Raw genomic sequence first — 24,876 nt, 5'->3', positions numbered from 1 at the left:
GCTTTCTCTACGGTTAAGTTTACCCTAATTGAATTCAATTTTTTTTGGACAAGGCTTAATTGAAATATTTATATGGTTCTATTTGCTATCTTTGGGCTTTATTTATCTCTACTTTTCTTTTAATTTTTGTATTTCAAAATGCATTGTTTGACCAAATAAAAAATACGAATTGAATTTATTTTGTAATGTGTGAGACTAATATTATGTCCAAACAATTTGATTCAGTCCAACCCAAATTACAAAAAACTCATATTATTACCAAAAAGAAAATTACAATAAAAAAAATGTTGAACGTCAGCAATTTTTAGTAATTTTTTTGCCAATTTTTAGTTATTTTTTGTCATCGTTTACTGAATATAGATATTAAATTATTTTTACTCAATAAATTTTATTAATTATTATACAAACTTTAAAAAATAAGAATGCAAATTATATTAATTTATTGTTTTTTGAAGCTTTTTGTTATATTTATTATTATAGTATATGAAAACAGTTCAACGGAGATCATTAGTTTACTTAAAACAATATCAGATGAAAATTAATATTAAACTACTGTGATAAAAAAAACTTAATATTAAATCTAAGAAGAACTACTAAAATTACAAAAAATTGCTAGTCTCCAAAAATTTATGTTAAAATATTAGTTTACAAATAAATTAAAGAAAATCATATAACTCTTTTTTTATTTTTGAATTATACAAAAAAAAACTCTCTTTAATATATATTATATAAAATTGGTTACCAATTTTTTCCATCAATTAAAAAGCACACATGTTATAATTTTTTTAAAATAATTATAACAATTAAAATTAAATTCATATTTTAGTTAATTAATATTTTTTGTTTTAGCTAATTAATATTGTTATTGATATTAAAAATTTAAAACTCGTTTTTTATTTTTCTTGCAGGACCCATTAAGCAGAAAACTTTTTTTTCCGAATTAAAGACCAACTTATATACAAAGAAAGGTCCAATGCAACATGAATAAGTTCTCTTTTATTGTGGCTAATCAAGCCAGTGTAGCCACCATCTTTTCTAGCTCACCGCAGCTGGCGAAATTACTTCCCCAACATAAAGACAAAATAGTAATTTTACCTTTCCTCACCTTTTTCATTTCCTATTTTTACCAACACCAAACCCTAAATCCTAATTTCACCGCAGCCTCCCACCACTGCCTTATTTGAAACGCCGTCCACCGTCACCTGCCAAGAAACTGCAGTGCACCACCTCGCTCAGAACGGAGACAATGTTCCGTCGCTGCTCCGCGCCGCACTACTGCCTCTCCTCCATGCCGCACCGCTGCCTCTCTTCCACGCCGCACCGCTGCATCTCCATCTCCCCTGAAGCCCGCGAAGTGTCGTCCCTACCTCCGCCCCTGCTCCCCACAGCGACACCGTGCCTCTGTTCCCAACCGCCGCGCGTTCCAGTCGTTAGTACCCACTCCCTCGTTTCATCCCAATTCACCTATTACATTTTATCTCATAAATTAAACCCTAATTCGTGCCTTCTCGATTTCTCCTCAGTTCACTCCACTGCCGCCGCGCCGTCTTCGCTCTACTGCTGCCGCGCCGTCGTCACTCCACTACCGCCGCGCCGTCGTCACTCAACTATTTCCGCGTCCGTCGTCTCTCCGTCACACTCGCGTCGCCATCCCACCGTCACACTCGCGTCGCCATCCCACCGTCACACTCGCGTCGCCTTCGCTCCCTTACACTCACATCGCCGTTGCGGCGTCACACTCGCGTCGCCGTCGCTCTGTCCTTCAGTTACTCTCTCTCTCTTTCTCTTTGCTCAGTTTCATTCTTCAACTCTAAAACCTCCATTGATGATTGACCTAAAAATCATCAATTTCAGAATTCAGTGCCATCTTTCAAACTTCACGGATGAACCACAACTGAGTTCAACTTCTCATTCTTGCATTATGAAGAGGCTCTTCTGCTGATTTGGTACGTGGATTTTTTTCATCGAAGCTCTTTTTGTTGCAAATTGTTCTTTATTTTGTGGTTACTGAAATATAAAATGCAACAATTCAGAAGGTCTGTGACTACCATGGACTTTGTTATTTTGTGCAGGCGAACCAGGAGACAGTTCAGAAGGTCTGTGACATAGTCAAGAAGCAATTGGCACTGCCAGAGGGTTCAAGTGTCACTGGAGAGTCCAAGTTTGCTGCCCTTGGAGCTGATTCTCTTTACACAGTACTTTCACAGTACTTTCACGTCATCTCTGAATTTATAATATTCGCCATTCTTGATTGTATCTTTCATCTATGCATGTCTTTGTTGAAAATTTTATGTGTTATCAGTCCTTTTCATGGTACTCTCTCTCATTATGGAGGGATGAGAGATTCTTTAAAATGAGTAACCAGTGATGGATTGATTGAGAATAAGAGGGGTTTTTGAGTTCTTTAAAATGAGTGAAGACAGCTTGTTCAAAACAGCATCAACAAAGGAAGAGAGATAAGCTCTACCCCCAAGTTTTGCAGCCATGATTGAGACTCAAGTTCAGGAGATGATGAGATCAGAGCAAAGAAAAGAAAGAAATAAAAGCTTAGGATTAATATATTTTTATAACATAAGCAATAAGCAATACAATCAACAATTCAGCCCCTCGTAAAAAATTATATGTTATTCCTTTTTTCTTTTTTAATTTCTGCTTCATTCTATAAGGTTTCAATTTGAGATTGGCAATCTTGAAATAATAATAAGGAATTGTTTATTTCAAAGATTTATCATTTTCATAGGTCATGAAAAATAATCATAATGTAATATATTAGAACAGTTTAATGTAGATATAATATTAATGATTGACTTATAGAATAAACTAAAAATGTGCTATGTGGCAATTATTTTAATTAATAATGTATAAAAAATGTTAAATCAGTTATTCAATTGCTGTTAGTTATGGTGTTAGAAGATCAAGATATTTTATGCAGATCCTTGTCCAGAGATGTTTATGTAAAAGGAGTCATTTTTTTGTTTTTTCAGGATTGAAGTTTTGCAATTGAATATGGCCAATGTGCTTTTGGAGAATGGGAGGATCAACGCGTGCACGTGCTTTTGGAGAAAGGGATTGATTTGAATGCAGAGGATGAAGAAGGGTATGCTAATATCATGCACAAATACATGAAAAATTCATAGAGAAGCTTTTGTGCTGATGTGGCAGAGGTTTTGGTGAAGAAAGGTACTGATGTTGAAGCCAGGAGTAAGTAGGGTATCAATGCTTTTGTGCTAATGTGGTTTGTCCATAAGAGTGAACTCGTTTCACTGCAGCTATTGTTGCTTGTGTTCCAACAAAAGTTCACATTGAGGGAGCAGGTGAAACAGAATTCAAGATATCTCCAACTGAAATTACAGATGCTATGAAAGCAGGATTGGATCAGCCTATAATGCCAGAGCCTGAGGTATTCAACCCCTCTTCAAATCGACTTCTTGACTTGTTAGTTTATTCTGATTTCACACTTGGTAGTATTTGGTTTTCCCCCACTGACCTGTAACTAGTCTACGGCACTGCGTATTTGATATTTGGTTATGCTCAATGTGGTTGTGTCACAATAATAGCTTTAACCTAAGAGTGGTGGCATTATGATAACTTTTTGCATTCCGTATATATTTCTATTTTGACATGACTCACAAGAAAGCTGCATGTGTCCTCATTAAACAAGCAATTTTATCCTTTGTTGTTCTCATCTATCTTGTTGCTTCTTGCGACTCTTGGTAAGTTTGTTAACATTTTCTTTAACTAATTTTGATTCTTTATTTTGAACTTTGTTGCCAAGGTACAAGGGCTCTAGGATGATGATAGATCATTATTGTTAGCATCTTGGATTTTTTTGATGTTTATCATTTGATTCGGAAGATGTCGTGATTATATTTCTCTTTCTGATTATTTTGAATTTAAATTTAAAAGGTTTATCAATGATCTGATAAAAATGTAGAATTTTCCCATTATTTTATCAATCCTTCTTCAGGTATATAAAAAGGATAATTTTAACATAATAGATGGTGAAAAGTAGATATGTGTGAACCTCTCAGTAAATTTGAATAATGAATACATCTAATATTTAGTACAGGGACAGTCGAGCAGCTTGCCTGTGTTTTTCCTGCTCATCTCAGTTGTTCATTTCTGTGTTTTTCAATGTTGATATAAGATTGTTGCTTTATTCGTACAAAGTGACACCATGCATTGGTTAATTAACCAGGATGAAGAACATGAAAACAAAGGAAAAGATGAGAGCTGTGAAGCTGCTGAAAGCGGTGCATCTTAAAGTGAAGATGCAACTGGCGAGGTAATGGTTGGCTTCTGGTTCTTTTTTCTTTTGCAAAAAACCTTGAATATACCGAGTTATTAAGAAGGGTCACTTTAATTTCTAAAGTTAATAATTTTTTAAAAATGAGTAATCTCAGTGCATGTTTGGGCGCAATTATTTTATTAAAAAAGATCAATTTACATTTTTTTTAAAAGATTTTTTTCCTTAAAAAAAGATGTTTGTCATGTAATAAATAAACAAAAAAGTATTTTTATATTGTTGTACCCAAACATAATTGATAGATGAAAAGACCTTTTTACATGAGATATCCAAACATAAAATTACTTTGACTTCTCTGTAAGATCTTTTAAAAAAAGATAACTCGAAAAAAGATCTTTTCTTACAAGCTAACCCAAACAAGCCCTTAATTCTCAACAAAAAAAGTATTTCCAACTTTAATTCCATAATAATCCAATCAAATAATAAAATAATGAAGAGTTATATTCTATCTAAAATGGGGTTGAAATTATTGATAATATTCTATCTAAAATGAAGAGTTGTGATGAAGTCATCTTTCAGAACTTCTGAAATTCATACTTGTCATCGTATTAATCGTCTCTAAATCCAACTTTGTAATCCAATTTATTCGTTTGGAGGTATCAGAACTTGGTCTAAAATTGCCATATTCATAAAAAACAAAAGGTTATCCTTGTAAAAAAAATTTAATATTTTATACGATCGTTCAATTAAAATCATGTGTTTACATAACTTTTTATACATAACTATAATTCTTAAATTATTATCAACTAAGTCACATTGACATTGTTGCTTTAAATTTAACATGAATTAATAATGTTGTTAGTAAGATGATTAGCATAGTGATAGAGTCTTACTCATGTTGAAAGCAATCCCAGAGGTCCCAACCAGCGAGTTGAATAATGTTGGCCATGTTTGTATTGTAGAAAAGAACTCTAGCATAAGGTCTCCAAGGTCTTCTTAAGAAAGTAGAATCATTTCCAAAGACATTGCAATTCTTGAACACAAATCTATTTGAATCCGTTAAATTTGTTCTCTCTTGTGCTGTGATATATCCTATAAATCCTTCTCCTAATGCCCTTCCAATCACATTTATATTACATCTCTATCGTTGCCAACACAATAATAATATGTTTAATTAATACTATCAGCTGATTAATTAAATGTATTATTGTTGTGTTGACAACTAGAGAGATGTAGTATAAATGTGATTGGAAGGGTTTTAGGAAAATGGTTTGTAGGATATATTACATCACAAGGGAGAACAAATTCAAATGATTAAGATGGATTTGTATTTAAGAATTGCAATGTTTTTAGAAATGGTTCTACTTTCTTGGGAAGACTTTGGAGACCTTATGCTAGAGTTCTTTTCTACAATACAAACATGACCAACATTATTCAACCCGCTGGTTGGGACCCATGAGATTGCTCTCAACATGAGTAAATGTTGATAAAATATTAAATTTTTTTTACAGGGATAACGTTATATTTGCTGAATATGGCAATTTTGGACTAAGTTTTGATACTTCTAAACGAGGAAATTGGATGTAGAGACGATTAATATGATAACAAGTATGAGTTTCATAGACTCTGAAGGATGGCTTTATCGCAACTCTTCATTTTAGATAGAATATTATTAATAGTTTCAACCCCATTTTAGATCGAATATAACTCTTCATTATTTTATTATTTGATTGGATTATTAGGGAATTAAAGTTGGACATACTTTCTTGTTGAAAATTGAGATTACTCATTTTTAGAAAATTATTAATTTTAGAAATTAATTCTATAAATATTTATTCATATGTTCTCAGTCTTAATAGTTAATATTATTCTGGTTTCATTTAAACTTTTTAGTTACTTTATTTCTTAAATGATTATGTATCTGTATATCTAATTATTTTTTTATCTTTATATTTTAAATGAATTAAAAAAATGTGTTATTAATTTATTAATAAAAAATAGGGTAAAGTATACTTTTTGTCGCTAAAGTTTGACAAAAATTTTAAAAATATCCCTAAGTTTTATTTTGTTTCAATTTTGTCCTAAAAGTTTTCGATTTGCATCAAATATACCCCTACCGTCTAAATTTTCAAAAAAATTAAGACTAATCTAACAATAATGCATGAAAATTATGTTTGATTTGCTTGTGTTGAGAGTTTGTTTTTATGAAATTGTTGTTGAATTGGTTTTAAATTTTTTGAAAAATTAGTCGTTAGGGGTATATTTGATGCAAATCGAAAACTTTTAGGACAAAATTGAAACAAAATAAAACTTAGGGGTATTTTTGAAACTTTTGTCAAACTTCAAGGACAAAAAGTATACTTTACCCTAAAAAATATTTAATATGTTTTATATAAATAAAAAAGACATTAAAACATTTAAAAATGAGTTTATTTTAAATATTAATAAAATATTAGGATATGATTATAATTTAATGCTAAATTTTGTTTTAAAATATCTTTTGAGGCAAAGTTATCCTTCTTTCCTCATCTCTCTCATCGGCACCCTTAACCCTAATCCTCCCAATCACTCCCAACCCGTCACCTCTGACTTATTTCAATTAAAAAATCCAAAATCTGTGGAGAGAGAGAAAAATCAAAGAGCAAAACCAAAATCTGTCGAGAGAGAGAGAGAAAAATTGAAGAGCAAAAATCTTTTGTTTACGCTCCTAGTGACAGTAGCTTTCTTCTTGTTTAGTTTTGAATATTGGCACCGTGTTGTGTTATTGTGTTGATCACTTCACATCTTTTTTGAATTTTATAAGGATAAATTGTTTGAAAAAAAAAATACAAGTGAAATGAGGAAGAGGATATTTTTATCCAAAAAATAGGAAAAAAACGATTTTAAAATAAAACCCAACGTTAGAAATAATTTTGAATAAAAAAAAACCCTATGAATAATTTTAATTTTCACTTAAAATTAGAGAGATCGACATTGTGATTCGTCCCTTATTTATAACATTCTTTACATTTTTTAATGTACTTGTATTTTACTTGTCCATGTCAACATCTTTCGAGTCATAAACATACTTAAAATTAGAGAAAAGACATATACCTAAAATTTATAAGTAGCCAACATATTTTAAGTATGTTATATATTATCAGTCATATATTATCACATAAACAAAAGAAAGTAAATTTTATATTCTCTATTCAAAATTAAAGTCTAATTGTTTATAAAAAAAATTTAGACAAGAGTAGTTTTTATATTTTCAAAAATCAATAATTATCCAAATATTTGAAGAAACAAGCGACATTTGGCAAATTCAATTCTGGATGGAAGAGATTTGCAATAGACAATAGTTTGAATGTAGGGGACATTTGTGTTTTTGAGCTCACCAATCCCAAAGACCTTTATTTTAAGGCATCCATAGCTCGAATTGAAGAAGAGGAACTTTCGCTATCACAAGGTAATTATTCTAGTTGGTATTTCAGCGAAAGAGTCCCAAATTGTTCTGCTTCTGCATTGTAATGGTTGCTAGTGAAGTTAGTTACACGTTATTGGTAGTGGTAAGTGGTAACACGGTAAAAGTTTCTTGTTATAGATGTTGAGCTATCCGAGTTTGTTAGTCCAAGTCACCAGGCTCTTAACAGTTTCTCTCAACCCAGCTTTCTCTGTTTTATTGTTATGGTCATTTTACAAATCAGATGCACCGATTTGTTTTTGAAAAAATTACAAATTTTATAATGTTAAATCCAACTATTCGATTCTTTAAATATATTCCTTCTGTCTTTAGATAATTATATTGAAAAGGAAAAATTATTGATTAATATCTATTGCTTTTCTTTTCTGAATATTAAACAATACTTCTCCAAATATATCTTTTGATATGCTAAATTTTTATCTTGTTAAATTATATTATATATATTAAAACTACAAATTTACCTGTCATAAAAAAAAATCAGTTTTCTAGTTTAGGATAATAATATATATTGGTACCTAGTTTTACTTTATGCAATAGCTTTTAAAGATATATTTTTTGGCATTTCCAATTGCACAATTTTAAATAAAAGAAATTGTCACCACCATAATAAGTTTCATATTCCCGAACTACATAATTTTCATCATTCCCCATTGTTTTGGGATGTGGTTGCAAATTGTTATCAACAAAATTTTCGTATGCAAAATATTATTTTATCCTAAAATTTTTGAAGACGGAGACTGAAACTTTAATAATATTTTATATCTAAAATGTTCTATTTCAATTAATTAATTCTAACTTTATTATTTATTCCAATTAAATTAGAGTTTCATTCTTATTTCATTCCGTTCGTGTCTTCTACTTTATACAAAACATAATACTGAGACTTATTTCAGTCTGTCTCTCAATTGTCAGTGTTTCCATCTCTATCTCCCTTTCAAACACTACCTTAAGTCACACAATAGCTTTTAAAGAGAATTTTGTTTCACAATACGAATGGCAAATTTGCCAAAGCTAGGCATGTGTTATGCCTACTTTCATTCATATTGGATTTTTTTCCTTTGCCGATTAAAGAAATAGGACCAGAGTTTTCTCTACCTTTACATCTACAATGATGAGGCTGAAGGTCATCATATAATATGATATCTGCTTGCCCTGACGGTCCAATATATCAAAATGATGCGGCTGGACCCAACAATATGGTGGAAGGTACAGTATCCTTCGTTGTTCTGGCTACCATCAAGAGCTTATAGTAATGGTAACATGTTTGCTGTTTTCAATTATTATTTTCCAAATAAACAGGTTTGCCACGTTCAAATGAGGCTGTTGGTATCAGTAACAGTGGTCTTGAAACTTGCTAAAAGTAAAAAGAATTGCCGAATGTATTGTAGATTTATGTGATGGTTCGCCACTTGGAGTCAATGTGATGGCCAGAGTGATGAAAGGTGTAGACGATGTTGACGTTAATATCTGGAGACATACAATGAACAAACTTAAAAATTCAGCAATGGGAGAAGACATGGAAGAAGAGGTTATAAAAGGTATTAAAACGAAGCTATGACCATTCAAGATTGTTTCTTGCAACGTGCATTATACAGTGAGGTTTCAGAATTAGTGAGTGTGTGCGGCACCATTATAGTCTCTGAATTTCTTCCAAAAGTTTCGGTCAACTCCTTTCCAAAACTAACAGTCTCCTTCGGCTTTTGAATCTATAAGGGTGTTTGAAAACTTTGTGTAATTCAATTCAATTTCCGTCGTTCGAAACAAAAATAATTAAATTAGTTTAAATGAAATTTAATTAATTTTTTAAAATTAATTCCAATCTAAATAGATTCGATTTAGAATTTTAATTCCACTGAAATTTCTTTATAGCCTAATTATTTCTTAACTTACTCTTAACATCTCCTATTTTTTAACGCAATTTCTGATCTTTCAAATTTTAATTTATTTGATAAATATTTTCAATTTTATAATTTTACTAATTCATTTTAAACATTAGAAGTCAATTCAATTCTATACCATTAAAAATTTCTAAACAAGTTATATATAGATATTGATTGAATTTGTAATGCCAATTAGTGCCTATGAACACTAATTTGCTTTCTCTAAAATGTTATTCACTTTCATTGTCCTAACTTTTTACTTTTTCATCAAATAATCAATTTCTCGTTTCTTTATGTAAATACAGCCTTTTTTTATTTCAATTTCGCTAATAGACAATAGAGGTGTAATTAATTGTATTCACAGATTCAATAACTATGAAAAAACATTCTAACCTAATTTCATTTTGAGTCGTTCTCTGGTACACAGATTTAAATTCGCACAAATATATAGATATTCTCTTTGGTTAAACAGCTTTATGACACGTAAATTTCTTGTCCCTTTTGAGGGAGTAGTTTGGCACACCATATTCAACTCGAGGAAGCCACACATGATGAGCTTTTTTTTCCTTTCAAGAATGTTTAATAAATATATATGCAAATTATATGTTTTTCACTTTTTGTGTATAAAACGTCTGAAAATATGAGTATAAATTATTACTGATAAAAAATAATAATATTTATTGATCACGTAATATTATTCTAAAATAAATAAATAAATAAATATTGGTTAAATTCTAAACTACTTAAATTAGTCGAATAATCGACTCATTTGTCTATTTAAACAAATATTTAAAATTTGAATTCTATCTTATATATACAACAATCTATTAACCAGTAGTATCTTCAAATCCCATCATGATTACAAATTCTTGAAAGCTAAGAAGGCCATCTCCATTGAGATCAAAATGTTTGATCATAAGTTCGCATTCATTAATAGATTTTGATTCTCCCAACTTTCCAAACATCCTTTTCAAACTCTTTGGAGTTATGAACTCACTCAACTCTTCAACATCAATATACATCTCAAACGCTTCTTTTAAATCATTCAGCATCTCTTCTTTCCCGGACTCTTCCATCAACTCAACAAAATCATTCAAACTCAAGAATCCATCGCCGTCCGAATCCCACGTGGCGATGGCCATTTCGGCATCTTCATACCGAAACTCGCCACCTAAAATAGCCACACGGTTCTTGAGCTCCAAAGGGGAAATTTTTCCATCCCCATTTTCATCAAAATATTTTAGAGCACTCTCAAACTCTACCATGCTCATCATCACTATATATATCACTATAAAGTAAACTAATTAATTAAATTGCTACCAATTAACAATTTTGTAATTGGCAAGGATTTTCTTGTTCTTGAATTATATGAAGCATATTGGAATGAATGCATTGTGGGGGTTTTATATGCTATGTTTGTGGCGCGTTAAGATTGTTAGTTGTAACTTGGCGTGTAAAGTAATTTTGCATTGTTCTTAATAGGAAGGAAAGAAGAAAAGCCATGTAAATTGCGTGGATTTTATAGAATGAGAATATTAAATTGGATAAAACAACGCGTAAGTACCACTTTGGATAAATTTTTGTATATTTTATCAATTATTTTAATATAAATTGTAAAAAGTATATAAAAGAGATAATGTTTGGTTGAATTATACCGTTGATGTTGATGTTATGGATCAATACTACTCATGAGATATAACAACTAAATTAATTAATGTTTGATTAATTTGGACCAATAAAGTTTTTGACAATGTCAAACATAATTAATCTAAACAATTTAAATTTATCTTAATTAATATTTATTTATCATAAAATACATTAAATAAAATAAAAAATAATTTGATAATTTTTTGTTATTAATTATTTTCGTAAAATTTTTATTGTAAGATCTGATCCATTTGATCCAAATTTAAATCAATTTGGATTTGCAGGTAATTGCATTCACTCATTCATAGATAACATTAAAAACAGTTTCAGTTATAAAATACTATGATTAGGAAATCAAAAAGTGACATTTTTAACTAATTCAAGAAACAACAATCCATCTCTTATTTAATTTATGACGATACTTAATTATAAATATAAAGAGGATAAAATTGATTTTTTATCTTTTGTTAAGCAAAAATTTTAAAAATATTTATAAATTTTATTTTGTTTTAATTTTGTCTAAAAAATTTTTTATTTACATCAAATATATTTTTAATAGCTAAATTTTTAAAAAATTTAAGACCAATTCAACAATAATGTATGATAATTATGTTTAATTTACTTATATTAAAAATTATTCTTATGTAATTGTTGTTGAATTAATTTTAAATTTTTTGAAAAATTAGTCATTAAAAATATATTTGATATAAATCAAAAATTTTTTAGATAAAATTTAAATAAAATAAAATTTAGAATATTTTTATAATTTTTATCAAGTTTGAAGGATAAAAAATATACTTTATTTCTATAAAAATATTATTTCATAATAGTAACCCCAATAATAGTTCATTGGCTGAAAATGGATTATTATTCTATCTCACCACTTCTATAAATTAATGAGGGGGTTCTCTTCTGAAATTGTTCACAACTTACTAATTTACAATCCCTTTATTAGAATGTAGAATTCAACTCAAAATATTGTCTTTTTGGCTGGCATCCAAACTAGTAGTCTAGTATATGTTAAGAGATTCAATTGTTTTTATTTAAAAAATAAATAAATAATCTGAATGAATTGAAGTAGCTAGAGAGGAAGCATGTGAGTGTGAGTGAACCTGCCCATCTCTATAGTCAAATCACATGTTTGTAAATTGTTCATTACATTTCATATATTCTCATCATGCTCCATTCTCATCCTCCAATAAATATTAAATTCGATAAAAATAATTAAGAGACACAAACTCTTATCCATCTATACCAATTTATGTTAAATGAACATTATTATTTTACTAATATATAGTTGAATATTTTCATTTAATTTGGACTAAAGACACTTTATTCGATCCAAATGCACGATTTTAAAACATAACTAAATCATAAAATAATTTGATCCAAATAATTCTTTTTTAAATTTGTAATGAATAAATTATAATTTGAATGACTACTGATTTTAAATATCACTTTATTTAATTTATAAGTTACAGTTGATTAAAATTTTTATTTTCTTAAAGATCAACTTAAGTAGTTACTATTTAACAATTATATAGATTCATTTAAGTAAATTTTATAAAAGTTAACAATTAATTTGATAGGTCGTTATAATATTTTATTTTTACATACATTATAAAAATAAAAAGTATATAAAAATATCACTATTAGATTACATATTTATTAATATTTAAATTCTATGAAATTTTATTATTTAATAATGTAATATAATTTAATAGTTGAATTAATAAAATTTATTAAGCATAAGAATATATATATATAAAGATATATTCTCGGTTATAATTCTATCTATATTTTAATTTGGAAAATTCTAATTGGAAACCCAAACGCACGTTATGATGATCCTTGATGTATAACTTCATTGATTAGATCAAGATCTCACTTCTAATTTAAAAATTATTATACCCTAATTAAAAAAATAAAAACAAGCATATATTTGTCCACTTAATTGTGTCGGTACATGGCTATGTGTGTGAGCTATGTGTTTTTCCATTTTTGAATTCATGAAACCGACACTATATAGTAGGTTTTCAGAACATTATTATTCACAACAATAATAATTAAGATATTATAATTAATTATTGATAAGTCCCATTTTCTAGGGGGGTCCTACGCTGCTAATCATAGTGCTACTTTAGTTTATTAACAATTATTACAATTACAACTTTTTAATTAATCCAAATCAATGATAACCGATCGTGAATCTTTAGTTCACTTTCCTGAACAAATAATATTAATCTTTTTGGGACTAATACGTTAGATTAGGGTTGCATGGACCACGGCATCATTACTAGACCACAAAGAAGATTGTCTTTTTTTTCAACATAAATGTATAATAAAAATATACACAAAAATAGTAAAAACATATATTATTGTTTTTAAATTTAAAAAAATTTGTGAATATCTTAATTTTAGAAATTTTGGTCAACAAATAAGAAGTATTGGATCCAACAATAACTTATCTTCTAATTTTTATATAAAAGAAGGGAAGAAAAAAACAAAATTTCAAGTCAGTGATTTCACCTCTCTTGTGGTTAAGATAATATTTAAAATTCTAAATTCTAAATTTTAATTAAATTTGGATACGCAGTTATTAAAAAAATTTAATTTTAATATATTGTCAGTGTAAAATAATTTTATACGTACATTTAATTACGTAATATCACATTAATAAAAATAACTATTTTTTACATTAACTACGTAAATGATCATAAAAAAACAAATATAATTGTATAATGATGTAAAACGTTTTACACGGTCAGTATATCAAAATTAACCCTTATTAAAATTGAATTTGAATTGTTGATTTCACCCCTCGTGTGTTTCATCATATGTACAAAGAAATTAAACTTGCTTGCGTAATGAGTCATCCTAGAAAAAAGAAGGTGCCAAAAAGTTAAGGAGTCAAAAGATATGGAAAAAATAAAAACATAGAATATGGAGAAAATCATATAAATTAATAGCACCCGTGACATGGTAAAAATCCAGATATAGAACAAAAGAGCACAGAGACCAATTCAGCTGAAATCACGCTCTGTGTTTTTGCATCAACACTTTTCTTCTGTCTTCTTATAAATTAATAGATTGAACTCCTCTCTCAAAATTACAAAATGTGGATTATATACATATAAGAGAAGGTTAATTAGTTTAAAGAATAAAAACAATTTAATCTTTATGTCCATGGTTATTAACTTGTTATGGAAGTTTAGCACACCCCACATTTAATTTGTGGTGTTTAGACAATTTTTTAAATAAAAGAATGTTTAGAGACACATATAAAGTGTATTATACTTCTAATCTTCCTAAAGGTGTATTTGGTCTATAAAACTCCTAATTTATATTATAAAATTGTTCTAGTATACTTATACTATAATAATACAGTAATTATATATGATATTTTAAAAAGTATTACTAAAATTAAAGTAATATTTTTTTATTATTTAATAATATTTTTTAAAAAATATTACTAAAATTAAAGTCACTTTATAGAGTCATTTTAGTATGTCCATACTATGATGACTACCTAATTATGATATTTTGAAAAGTATTATTAAAATTAAAATAATATTATTTTATTATTTAATAACGTTTTTTAGAAAACGTAGCTAAAATTAAAGTCACACTATTATAAAGTTATTTTAGTATAGGCGTATATTTATACTACGATAACTACGTAACGCGATTATGGTATTTTAAAATAAAAGTATTATTAAAATTAAAGTAATAGTATTTTATTATTTAGCAATGTTTTTTCGAAAATATTACTTAAAAAAATTACTAAAATATAAAAAATAATATGACTTTAATTTTATCAATATTTTATAGCCACTATAAGTACAGACATACTAAAATTATATATATTATTATTATGTTTCATTTAGGCTTCTCTTCACTTTATGAAATGTAGCTGTTTAACTAAGTTGTTTAGGTAGCATTCTAAATTACAAATATATTTAACAAATTAAATAAAAGTTTTATAGCATCCTAGGCACACATAAATAGACAAACCATAATGTAGCATTTATTTTACTTTTACATAATGACAAAAGTGATACATCTTAATTCCTGTGTTGAGATCTGCACTTCCATTGGAAAGCATATACCATCTAGAAGGCAACAAACAAAAAATCTTCACCTATTATTATTAGGGGTATTCTACTATACAGATTATACAGATTGAAATAGTATAGAGAAAAAAAATAAAATTTTTTTATAATTATTTTTTATTATTTTATTGTTATTCAAAATGTGAGTCCTACCTTTTTTAATCTCTCTTTCATTCTATAAAAAAAAGATTTATAAACTTACATCTTTACCATATAATTCACTTATTATTATTTAGCCCACAACTTTAATTTACTATCTTTTTTATTTTTTATTTTTTATTTTTTCCCCTTTGTTGTAAATTGAAGCAATATTCAATGATTTTACCCAAAATACATAATGTCTAAAATCATTGTATAATGTGGGTGTTGAAGAGATAGGACCCCGGAGGGTACAAAAGAGAATGGAGTACAGTCTGTAATATCCCACTGAATTCTACTTCTACAGCAACTGTATATATATGTGTAACCTCCACTACACTACTAGTCTACTACTATACTTGATGACCCATACACACACCCACCATTAGAGGTGATGACAACACTACTCGAATTTGTAGATATTTATTCTGCTTTTATTCGCTCAAGACGAGTAATTATCCTATGATATTGGGCGAATTTTTTTGCGGAAAAGGGTCTTAGACGAGATGGGACAAGATCAAATTTAGGTAATATCTATCTCTACCTGTTCTAATATATATATATATAATAATTAGTAAAAAATTTAATAATATTGCATCATATTTAAATTTTAATCTTAGTTTATGTTATGTATGTGATAATAGTTATATAAATTTTAAAATTTAATTTTATTTATTAGATTTTAATAATTATAGAAACGAGTATCAGCAAAAATCGATTAAGCTTCGACTTTTTACTATCCACGAGTAGAAACGAGAGAGATTCTATACAAATTATTATAGAGTGGGATAGGATAGTCTCCTATCCACCCCATTGTCACCTCTACCCACCCCATGCCTCAAGAAAAAAAAATGATAAATTAAAGTTGATGCTAGCTATATATACATGTTGCATGTAGTTAGTAAGGATGGCAATACTAATCCGAAAATATATTAGAATTATTTTTTCAGTGATAAAAATATTCGTAAATTTTATTATAAAAAAACTATAAAATAATTTAAAAATTTATTAAAAATATTTAGTCATGATAAAAAATCTATTTTGTTAACGAAAAAATATGACGTAATTCACTTGTTAATATTAGAGTCGTCTCATTTATTATATGAGAAGTTTTGTTTGCCATATTATTCTTTTTTATTAAACATAAACTATCTTAATTTATGGGTATATATTTTTGTTACGTTTTTAAATAATTTAAGAATATTTTATCAATTACAAAATTTAAAAACATTTTTAAATAATTTTTGTTTTTACCCAATCCAATTTCACTTGCTCCTTTTGTCAGATACACTAATCACTATACACCTCCAGAGACATATATAGTGCCACACTAATAAGTAACCCATACACACCCACATGCCCCATCAAAACAATGGGAATAATGGAGAAAAAAGATCTTGGCCCAAAAATATCAAAATCAAACAAAATATATGCTCTCACAAAGTTGGTTGTGATCTCCACCAAAAAACATGGTTTTCATTTTCTTTTATTAAAAGAAAAAAAAAATTACACACACACATATTATATACTGTTAAAAATTCTATACAAAATAAAATATGGGTTTCACTTTTTTAGACTAAAAATGTTCATGAAAGATTCTAATTGCTGATCAAATTATATTGTTGATAACAAAATCACGAGTTAATAGTTAAACTGGTATCTAAAAAGTTACGCATGTATATATCCATTTAGTTTTTTAAAGATTAGATGCTTTAAATTAATTTTTTTTTTGTCAATTAAATGATAACACGGGAAATAAATTATTTTGCGATATACTATCATCTAACTAATAAATTGAACAATTTGATACATTGTTATATCTTTTAAAATATTTTTCAAGAATTAAATTGATGCACACTTAATTTTTTTATCGATCAATTTGACCATTAACCAATTATTTTTGAAACAAAATAATTATATGCAAATCTGATTAAAAAATAAATAATTTTATTAAAGTTTAATTATTCTGTAAGTCTCTATCATTTCATTGAATTTTTAATTAGGTTTTTTATATATTTTTTTAATTAGGTCTCTATATCATATCAAATTTTGTAACTATGTCTCTACAGTGACAAAAATGTTGAAATTAACAGAATATTCTGTTAAACTATATAAAATATTCAGTCAAGTGTTAGGTATATTTGTTTTACTTAACAGAATATTCTGTTAATTTTAGCATTTTTATCATAGTAGAGACTTAATTATAAAATTTGATATGGTATAGAAACTCAATCGAAAAGAAAAACAAAGTATAGGTACCTAAAAAAAAATTCAGTAAAATATAGAGACTCACATAGTAATTAAACCTTTTATTAATGCTACATAATCTTTGCTTTTTTAAAAAAAAATCATTTATGGGTACTTTTAAATTTTAATTTTTTTATATATATTTTGTCAACAATTGTGTTTTTTTTTTTGGGTAATTAAGTACTCTTTTCTCTTTTTATGAATAGATATGCAAAATAAATAAATAAATAAATCCAATTTTCAAAAAAATAAAATAAAATATTTTCTCTACATGACTACATGTATATATAGCACTTGGGTATTCTCTCCTCTAAAATCACCAAACTAATAAGTTCCAACACCAACCATGAAGCTCTCAATTTCACTCACCATCCTCCTCCTACTATTCTCAAGCACCCTATTAGTCCAATCTCAACAACATAGTTCAACACTCCAAGTGTTCCATGTGAAACCACCAAAGCCACTCTCATGGCAAGACACTGTGCTCCAAATGCAAACCAAAGATGAAGGCAGACTTCAATACCTAACTAGTCTTGTGGCAGGCAGGTCTGTTGTCCCAATTGCCTCAGGCAGGCAGATCATTCAGAGCCCTACTTACATTGTTAGGGCTAAAATTGGAAATCCACCTCAGACATTGCTTTTGGCTATGGATACTAGCAATGATGTTGCTTGGATTCCTTGCACTTCTTGTGATGGATGTTCTTCCACTTTGTTTGCTCCTCTTGGATCTACCACATTCAGAAATGTTACTTGTGGCTCTCCTCAGTGCTATCAGGTACTCGTCAACTTTAACTCAACTCAATTGTTCGTTTAAGTAATGTCGTAATAGATGTTTATACAACATGAACATTAAAATATTGGTTTTCATGTTTTCAAAATTATTTTTAAATATTATTATTATTATTATTATTATTATTATTATTATCAATGTTTTAAGTTTTAATACTAAAATTGAGTTCAAATTTATGTTACATTTGATATCTATTATACCATAAAAGATATCAATTATAAATACAATCAAAATTTAATGATGGAGAGAATGAAAGAAAAAAAAATTGAATTAGTTATATAACATGATGATTTTGTAAATGGGAAATAACATTATTTTTATTATTTATTTTATTATTAGTTTATTTATTAGTGTTCACGGGTTAGTTTGTAGCATGAAACCAAAACACAGTGATGTCACATAAACCGCACTTGTGTGTCTCTACTCTCTATTGTTGTCAATTTGTCATACATCCGGTAGAACATGGATGAATTATATTTTGGTAAAGATATATGCGTTTTATATGAAGTTGATAGTTAAAAATTGTTAGATGACAATTTAGTTAAACTTATCAAATTATTTAACCATTTTCAAATATCAACTTTATATGAGTACTGCGTATAAGTTTTTAACTTTTATTTTAAGCGAATGTAAATGTATTTAGAAAAAAATAACAAGCGAAGTGTTTTTTGAATTTTAAATTTTAATTTTTAAACTATAAATGTTAAATTTTGAGTTTTAAATTTAAAATATCAATATAAAATATAATAAATAAAAATTTAATATTTATTTAATTAATAAGAAACACAATATTCTTTATTTAGTAAGAATCGTTTAAGGACAAACCTTACAATTCATATTTGGTGGAAACTCAGATACAGTTATCTTCACGTAGATATAAATATGAATATGAAAAACAAAAGCAAATACACTAGTCAAATTATTTACTTTTCTTTTGATTTACATCCTCCCCCATCTATCTTTTTTTTTTCTTTTCCGTTTTTGATTAATTATTCAGAGGAAGTCTTTTCTATTTTTCTGATGAATTATTTGCTCTAATAATTTTGAGGAATCTGAGCCAGCAAGAAAAAGTGCTACTGTTTTTTATTATGTGTACATACTCTCTAGATCTGCACGTGATTTTTGACTGTGTTTGGGAAGAAAACATAATTTAGTAGACTCAAACTCTCATATTTCTAGTTATGTGTAATTACAGTTCAAATAATTTCTAGGAACAATAATTTATTTGAAATTTAAACAATAATCTCATGTGATGAACACAGATGATGCCACTCCAATACAACTGTGAATGTTTGTCGAGTATGCAAAATTTTATGACCTTTTTTTATGTACAATATTATATATAAATATATAATATATAATGTTTATTGCTAATAATAGATATATAGCAATAGCATACGTTGAATTTGTTTTCTTGAAAGTTCAAAGTAATAATATTTGCTTTGGATTATTCAAAAAAAAATATATCTATGGTAGGACAAAAATCCACATGGCCTATAACTTACCTGGCACTAGTATTCTTCAATAAAAGTTTTTTACTTTATGAATATAATTTTTTTCTTTTTTTGTTTATATATACATAGAGTAAGGTGTGAAATTTTAACTAGAGAATTTAGTATTTAGTTAGGACTTGTTCATGTTGCTAACATAAAATTTTTTATTGTAAACTATTAAGTTTCAAATTTAATGTATTTATTGAATCAATAACTTCAAAACTTTGAAAACCTTATGCTCATGGCTCATCCATTTTTTCCCCTTTTTTAAAGCTTTAGTTTAGAGGCTTAATTTTGATATAACAACGATATAAAATATTTTATATAATTATTCAATTAAATTTATGTATTTATATAAATTGTTAAATAATAAATTTAAAGTTAAATTATCTTAGTAATGTAACAATTTACAATTCAGTAAATGACTGTGTAATTGATTTGGGTTTGTCAAGTGGTTGATTTTTTGGTTCATTTAAACAAGTATTAGAGATTTAAATTCAGCATTAAGTATGCAGTTACCAACAACAAATGGTTAAATGGAGTTTAGATCCAACATAAATTAGTCGCTGGGCTATCAAATTAGGAGATACAACATGTAACTAATAAAATTAAGGTATAATTGCTCTGTCGATCTTTATAATTTTATCGAATTTTTAATTAGATTTTTATAATTTTTTTTCTTTTCAATTAGATTCCTATACCATATCAGATTTTGTAACTATGTCCTTATCATGATAAAAATATTAAAATTAACAGAATATTCTGCTAAACTATATAAAATATTCATTTAAGTGTTAGACATATTTGTTTTACTTAACAGAATATTCTGTTAATTCTAACATTTTATTATAGTAGGAATTTAATTATAAAATTTAATATGGTATAAGGAATAAATAAAAAAAATAAAAATATAAAAATTTAATTAAAAATTTAGTAAAATTATACAGATGAATAGAATAATTATAAAAAAAAGTAAACAATCATGTTCACGCGCTTCATGTTCTGGTTCCACGCGGGGTTAAGTTCACGGGACTCATACTTTGCAGTTTTGCGAAAGCAACTTGTCATTTACGTGAATGTGAAACGTTTTTTTCAGGTACCCAATCCCAGTTGCAGTGGAAGCGCGTGCTCTTTCAACTTAACGTATGGAAGTTCATCTATTGCAGCTAACTTAGCCCAGGACACAATTACCCTTGCCACTGACCCAATTCCAAGCTACACTTTCGGTTGTGTTTCCAAGACTACTGGGCCTTCCACCCCACCACAGGGATTATTGGGCCTCGGCCGTGGCCCATTATCACTTTTGTCACAAACCCAAAACCTTTACCAGTCTACATTCTCTTACTGTTTGCCAAGCTTTAAGTCCCTTAACTTTTCTGGCTCATTGAGACTTGGGCCTGTTGCTCAGCCCATTAGGATCAAGTTCACTCCTCTTCTCAAAAATCCAAGAAGATCATCACTCTACTATGTTAATTTGGTTGCTATTAGGGTTGGCCGGAGAGTTGTTAATATTCCTCCGGCGGCTTTGGCGTTCAACCCGACCACCGGAGCCGGCACCATCTTTGATTCTGGTAATTAATTTCTTTCGCCTTGAAATATGGTCTTTTATTTTTCTTCACATTTTTATGGACTGATTTGACTTGTTCTAAAATATACTTTATTAAAAAAAAAAACCAACTTTCAGTAAAAAATGTTCAATTATGAAAAAGTGGGCCATAATATTTCAACATATAATATTCATTTTTAGATTATCTGAAAGTGATACTAAGGCCAAAGAGATTAATAATTATTATGGAATTGACGAAAACAGTAATTTGGACATGGTCATAAAGATTTGTTTCCTTGTCATGATGATTTTAATTCAAAGCATAGTGGTAGGTATCTTATCTAATTATCTTATTCAATTACAGCGTTATTCAAAGAAAAGTCCAATCAATTAGTCTTCATGTTATAAACTTATAATGATGCCTAAGAAAGTGGAAATTATTTTATAATTTTGAACAAATTTTGTGAAAGTGAGCTAGGGTTAATTGGATCACACGTCAATTTCATGGACCAAAAGTAAGCATATTTTCTAAAATATAATTAAAAAAAATTAAAACTCCCCTATCTTATGCAATTGAATGTGATTTTTTCTAAGTAGTATACCAGAAGAAAATATAAGAAAAAAAACTATATAAAAAAACTAGATACAATTTAGACCGATAACAATTAACTTAAGGTGGAAACTCTACTTTATATGTAGTTGACTTCATATGGAGTTGATAGTTGAGAGCTGTGATATAAAAATTTAGTTAAATTAGTTAAATTATTTAACAACTCTCAATTATCAACTTCACGTGAAGTCGACTGCAGTTGAATTTTTACCTTAAGCTAATTATGGTCATGATAACTAATTTGATCAAATGTGTGCAGGTACGGTGTTCACCCGGCTAGTTTCGCCGGCCTACGTGGCGGTGCGAGATGAATTCCGGAGAAGAGTTGGAGCGAACCTGACCGTGACAAGTTTAGGAGGATTCGACACATGTTACACGGTCCCAATAGTTGCACCCACAATAACGTTCATGTTTTCTGGCATGAACGTGACATTGCCACAGGACAACATTCTCATACATAGCACCGCCGGAAGCACGACATGCTTGGCCATGGCGGCCGCGCCGGATAACGTGAACTCGGTGCTCAATGTGATAGCCAACATGCAACAACAAAACCACCGTGTGCTCTTTGACATCCCCAACTCAAGGCTTGGTGTTGCTCGTGAGCTTTGCACCAAATAGATAATAATGGTTCCTTTTTCTGTGTTCAAGAATTGCATTGTCATGAATAATAACAGTCTTGTTTGTCAAATTGGGGCTAGAAATTTGTTTTTGGGTGATGGGTTTTAAGGGTTTAATTAGGCATATTAAGTAAGCTAAGGTTTTCTTGTTGACTATGTAGTACAAGATTTTGAGCTGCAATACTGTATGGAACTATTATTATTATTTTATTAAAAATTATATGTTTTGGACATTAGAGTCATTGGAGATTATTATGAACCCGTGCATCTCTCACACTCACATAAGTCATAACCACTTTTTACGCTCTTTGAAGAAAACTTCATGCCCTAAGCTATTCAAGCTGTGATGTTGATGGCCAGAAGGGACTGAGAGAGGAAAAAGAATAAGTTGTTCTCATTTTGAAAAGAATGAAAAATCCCTTAAAAAATATTTGAGTTATAACCCCTTATATACTATGTACTCCTTATGTACTCCTACTATATAAAAAAATACAAATAAAAAAAATAATCTAGGTAACACCCTCCCGCAAGCTAGAATTGTATAAATCTAACAATCCTAGCTTGGAAACATTAGTAGAGAAGGGACCCGGTGGTAGAGCTTTGGTAAGAAAATCAGCGATGGTCAGATCACCTTGCTTGATGGCAAAAAGTTCCTCCTGTAGTTCTGCAATTCTGAACCTGTCCCCTTGGTAGTACCTGTGCTTAAGTTCCTCCCACAAATCAACAGCAACATTGTTCCACATAACACTATCACGAATTCCAGGACTTAATGAAAGATTGATCCAAGAAACAATCAAATTGTTGCATCTTTCCCATGCCTCAGATTCAACATTATTATTCTCAGGTTTTCTTATGGTACCATCAATAAATTTCAATTTGTTCTTCGAACTCAGTGCTCTAATCATAGCATGACTCCAACTACCATAATTGTTAGGTGTTAACACGATTGAAACAATCGGTGTACCTGGATTTTCTCCCGGATGGATAAAATAAGGGCTTGATTGATCTTGAATTGGACTTGTGTTGTTCTTCGAAATCTGAGACTGAAGAGTAGTGAGTTGATGGAGGACATTGGCTAGTGCGTTTACATCCATCTGTACTGCGTTGCTCTGATTGTCAGCCATTGTTGAGAAATTAATGAATCACAGAATAATGGGGATCCAGATCTTCTTCCTTTTAACTCGTTGATCGGAACAGCTATGTTCAAACAAGAAAGAATCTTGTGAAATAGCCTCTCATCAAACTCTATTGGGTGAGTCTAAAGGAAGAGGTAAGAAAAGGGAAAAGAAAATTTCGAAAGAAAAATTAGGAAAAGAAAGAAAATGGCAAAATTGGCAACTAGATTCACAGCTTGATTGCTTTCCACGCTCACCGCACCATGAAGAAAACTTCATGCCCTAAGCTATTCAAGCTGTGATGTTGATGGCCAGAAGGGACTGAGAGAGGAAAAAGAATAAGTTGTTCTCATTTTGAAAAGAATGAAAAATCCCTTAAAAAATATTTGAGTTATAACCCCTTATATACTATGTACTCCTTATGTACTCCTTATGTACTCCTACTATATAAAAAAATACAAATAAAAAAAATAATCTAGGTAACACTCTTGTCAACTGAAGCATTTAATTGTCAACTTAAGCTTCTATTTTTCACCCTCAAGAGTGGTTGTTAAATGTTAACACAAACAAGCTCAAAGTGATCCATGGCAAAACGGACTAAATCAACCATGTAATTTGCCACATCACTGAAAGTTGTCAATGAAGATGATGTCCTTTAAGGTCATGTTGTTAGGCCATTTGTCATTCTTATTCACCAACAAGACACTCCAACCAACATAAACAATGAAACAAATAACCAAATCCCAATTTAACAAACCTCTGTATGGATCTCAAACAACAAATTATTAACACCCACCTTTCTAACCTCTCCTCCCACTCCCACACCACTCGCCTCGCCGCCCTCCGCCATCTCCGCCTTCTCTCCAACCAAGACCCCGCCGCCCGTCCCATCATCTCCGCTGCCGGCGCCATCCCCCACCTCCTTGACTCCCTCTTCTCCTCCTCCCACTCCATCCAGGACAACGCCGC

General features: G+C 29.1%; 2 protein-coding genes, 2 long non-coding RNA genes and 1 pseudogene across 8 annotated transcripts; 4 read left to right on the top strand and 1 right to left on the bottom strand.

Annotated features, from left to right (window-relative positions):
• Nucleotides 1–1,099: 1,099 nt before the first annotated feature.
• LOC107471911 (uncharacterized) lies at nt 1,100–6,240 on the top strand. Of its 5 annotated transcripts, none has more exons than XR_008003644.1 (6): nt 1,100–1,429; nt 1,524–1,765; nt 1,855–1,946; nt 2,073–2,195; nt 2,985–3,400; nt 4,199–6,240. It is a non-coding gene; the product is annotated as an uncharacterized LOC107471911 (long non-coding RNA). The 5 variants fall into 5 exon arrangements; XR_008003646.1 differs by having other exon boundaries at nt 1,101–1,765; nt 2,985–3,180; nt 3,270–3,400; XR_008003645.1 differs by having other exon boundaries at nt 1,101–1,765; nt 2,073–2,206.
• Nucleotides 6,241–6,620: 380 nt separating this feature from the next.
• On the top strand, nt 6,621–9,518 carry LOC127742518 (uncharacterized). Its single transcript, XR_008003830.1, has 2 exons — nt 6,621–8,915; nt 9,009–9,518. It is a non-coding gene; the product is annotated as an uncharacterized LOC127742518 (long non-coding RNA).
• A 718-nt stretch (nt 9,519–10,236) lies between these two features.
• On the bottom strand, nt 10,237–10,953 carry LOC107471743 (calcium-binding protein CML37). Its single transcript, XM_016091235.3, has one exon. The coding sequence runs from the start codon at nt 10,861–10,863 to the stop codon at nt 10,417–10,419; it is 447 nt and encodes a 148-aa protein (XP_015946721.1). The 5' UTR covers nt 10,864–10,953; the 3' UTR covers nt 10,237–10,416.
• A 7,084-nt stretch (nt 10,954–18,037) lies between these two features.
• Nucleotides 18,038–23,023, top strand: LOC107471868 (aspartyl protease AED3). The gene is made up of 3 exons (XM_016091388.3): nt 18,038–18,508; nt 21,113–21,587; nt 22,432–23,023. The coding sequence occupies exons 1-3, from the start codon at nt 18,080–18,082 to the stop codon at nt 22,791–22,793; spliced, it is 1,266 nt and encodes a 421-aa protein (XP_015946874.1). The 5' UTR covers nt 18,038–18,079; the 3' UTR covers nt 22,794–23,023.
• Nucleotides 23,024–24,486: 1,463 nt separating this feature from the next.
• Nucleotides 24,487–24,876, top strand: part of LOC107471870 (uncharacterized) — a 1,153-nt pseudogene continuing 763 nt past the window's right edge.

Source organism: Arachis duranensis, chromosome 10 (genome assembly GCF_000817695.3).
Source record: "Arachis duranensis cultivar V14167 chromosome 10, aradu.V14167.gnm2.J7QH, whole genome shotgun sequence".
Lineage (NCBI taxonomy): Eukaryota > Viridiplantae > Streptophyta > Magnoliopsida > Fabales > Fabaceae > Arachis > Arachis duranensis.
Note: the sequence above shows the minus strand (reverse complement) of the source record. Positions and strands in the feature narration are given on the sequence as shown.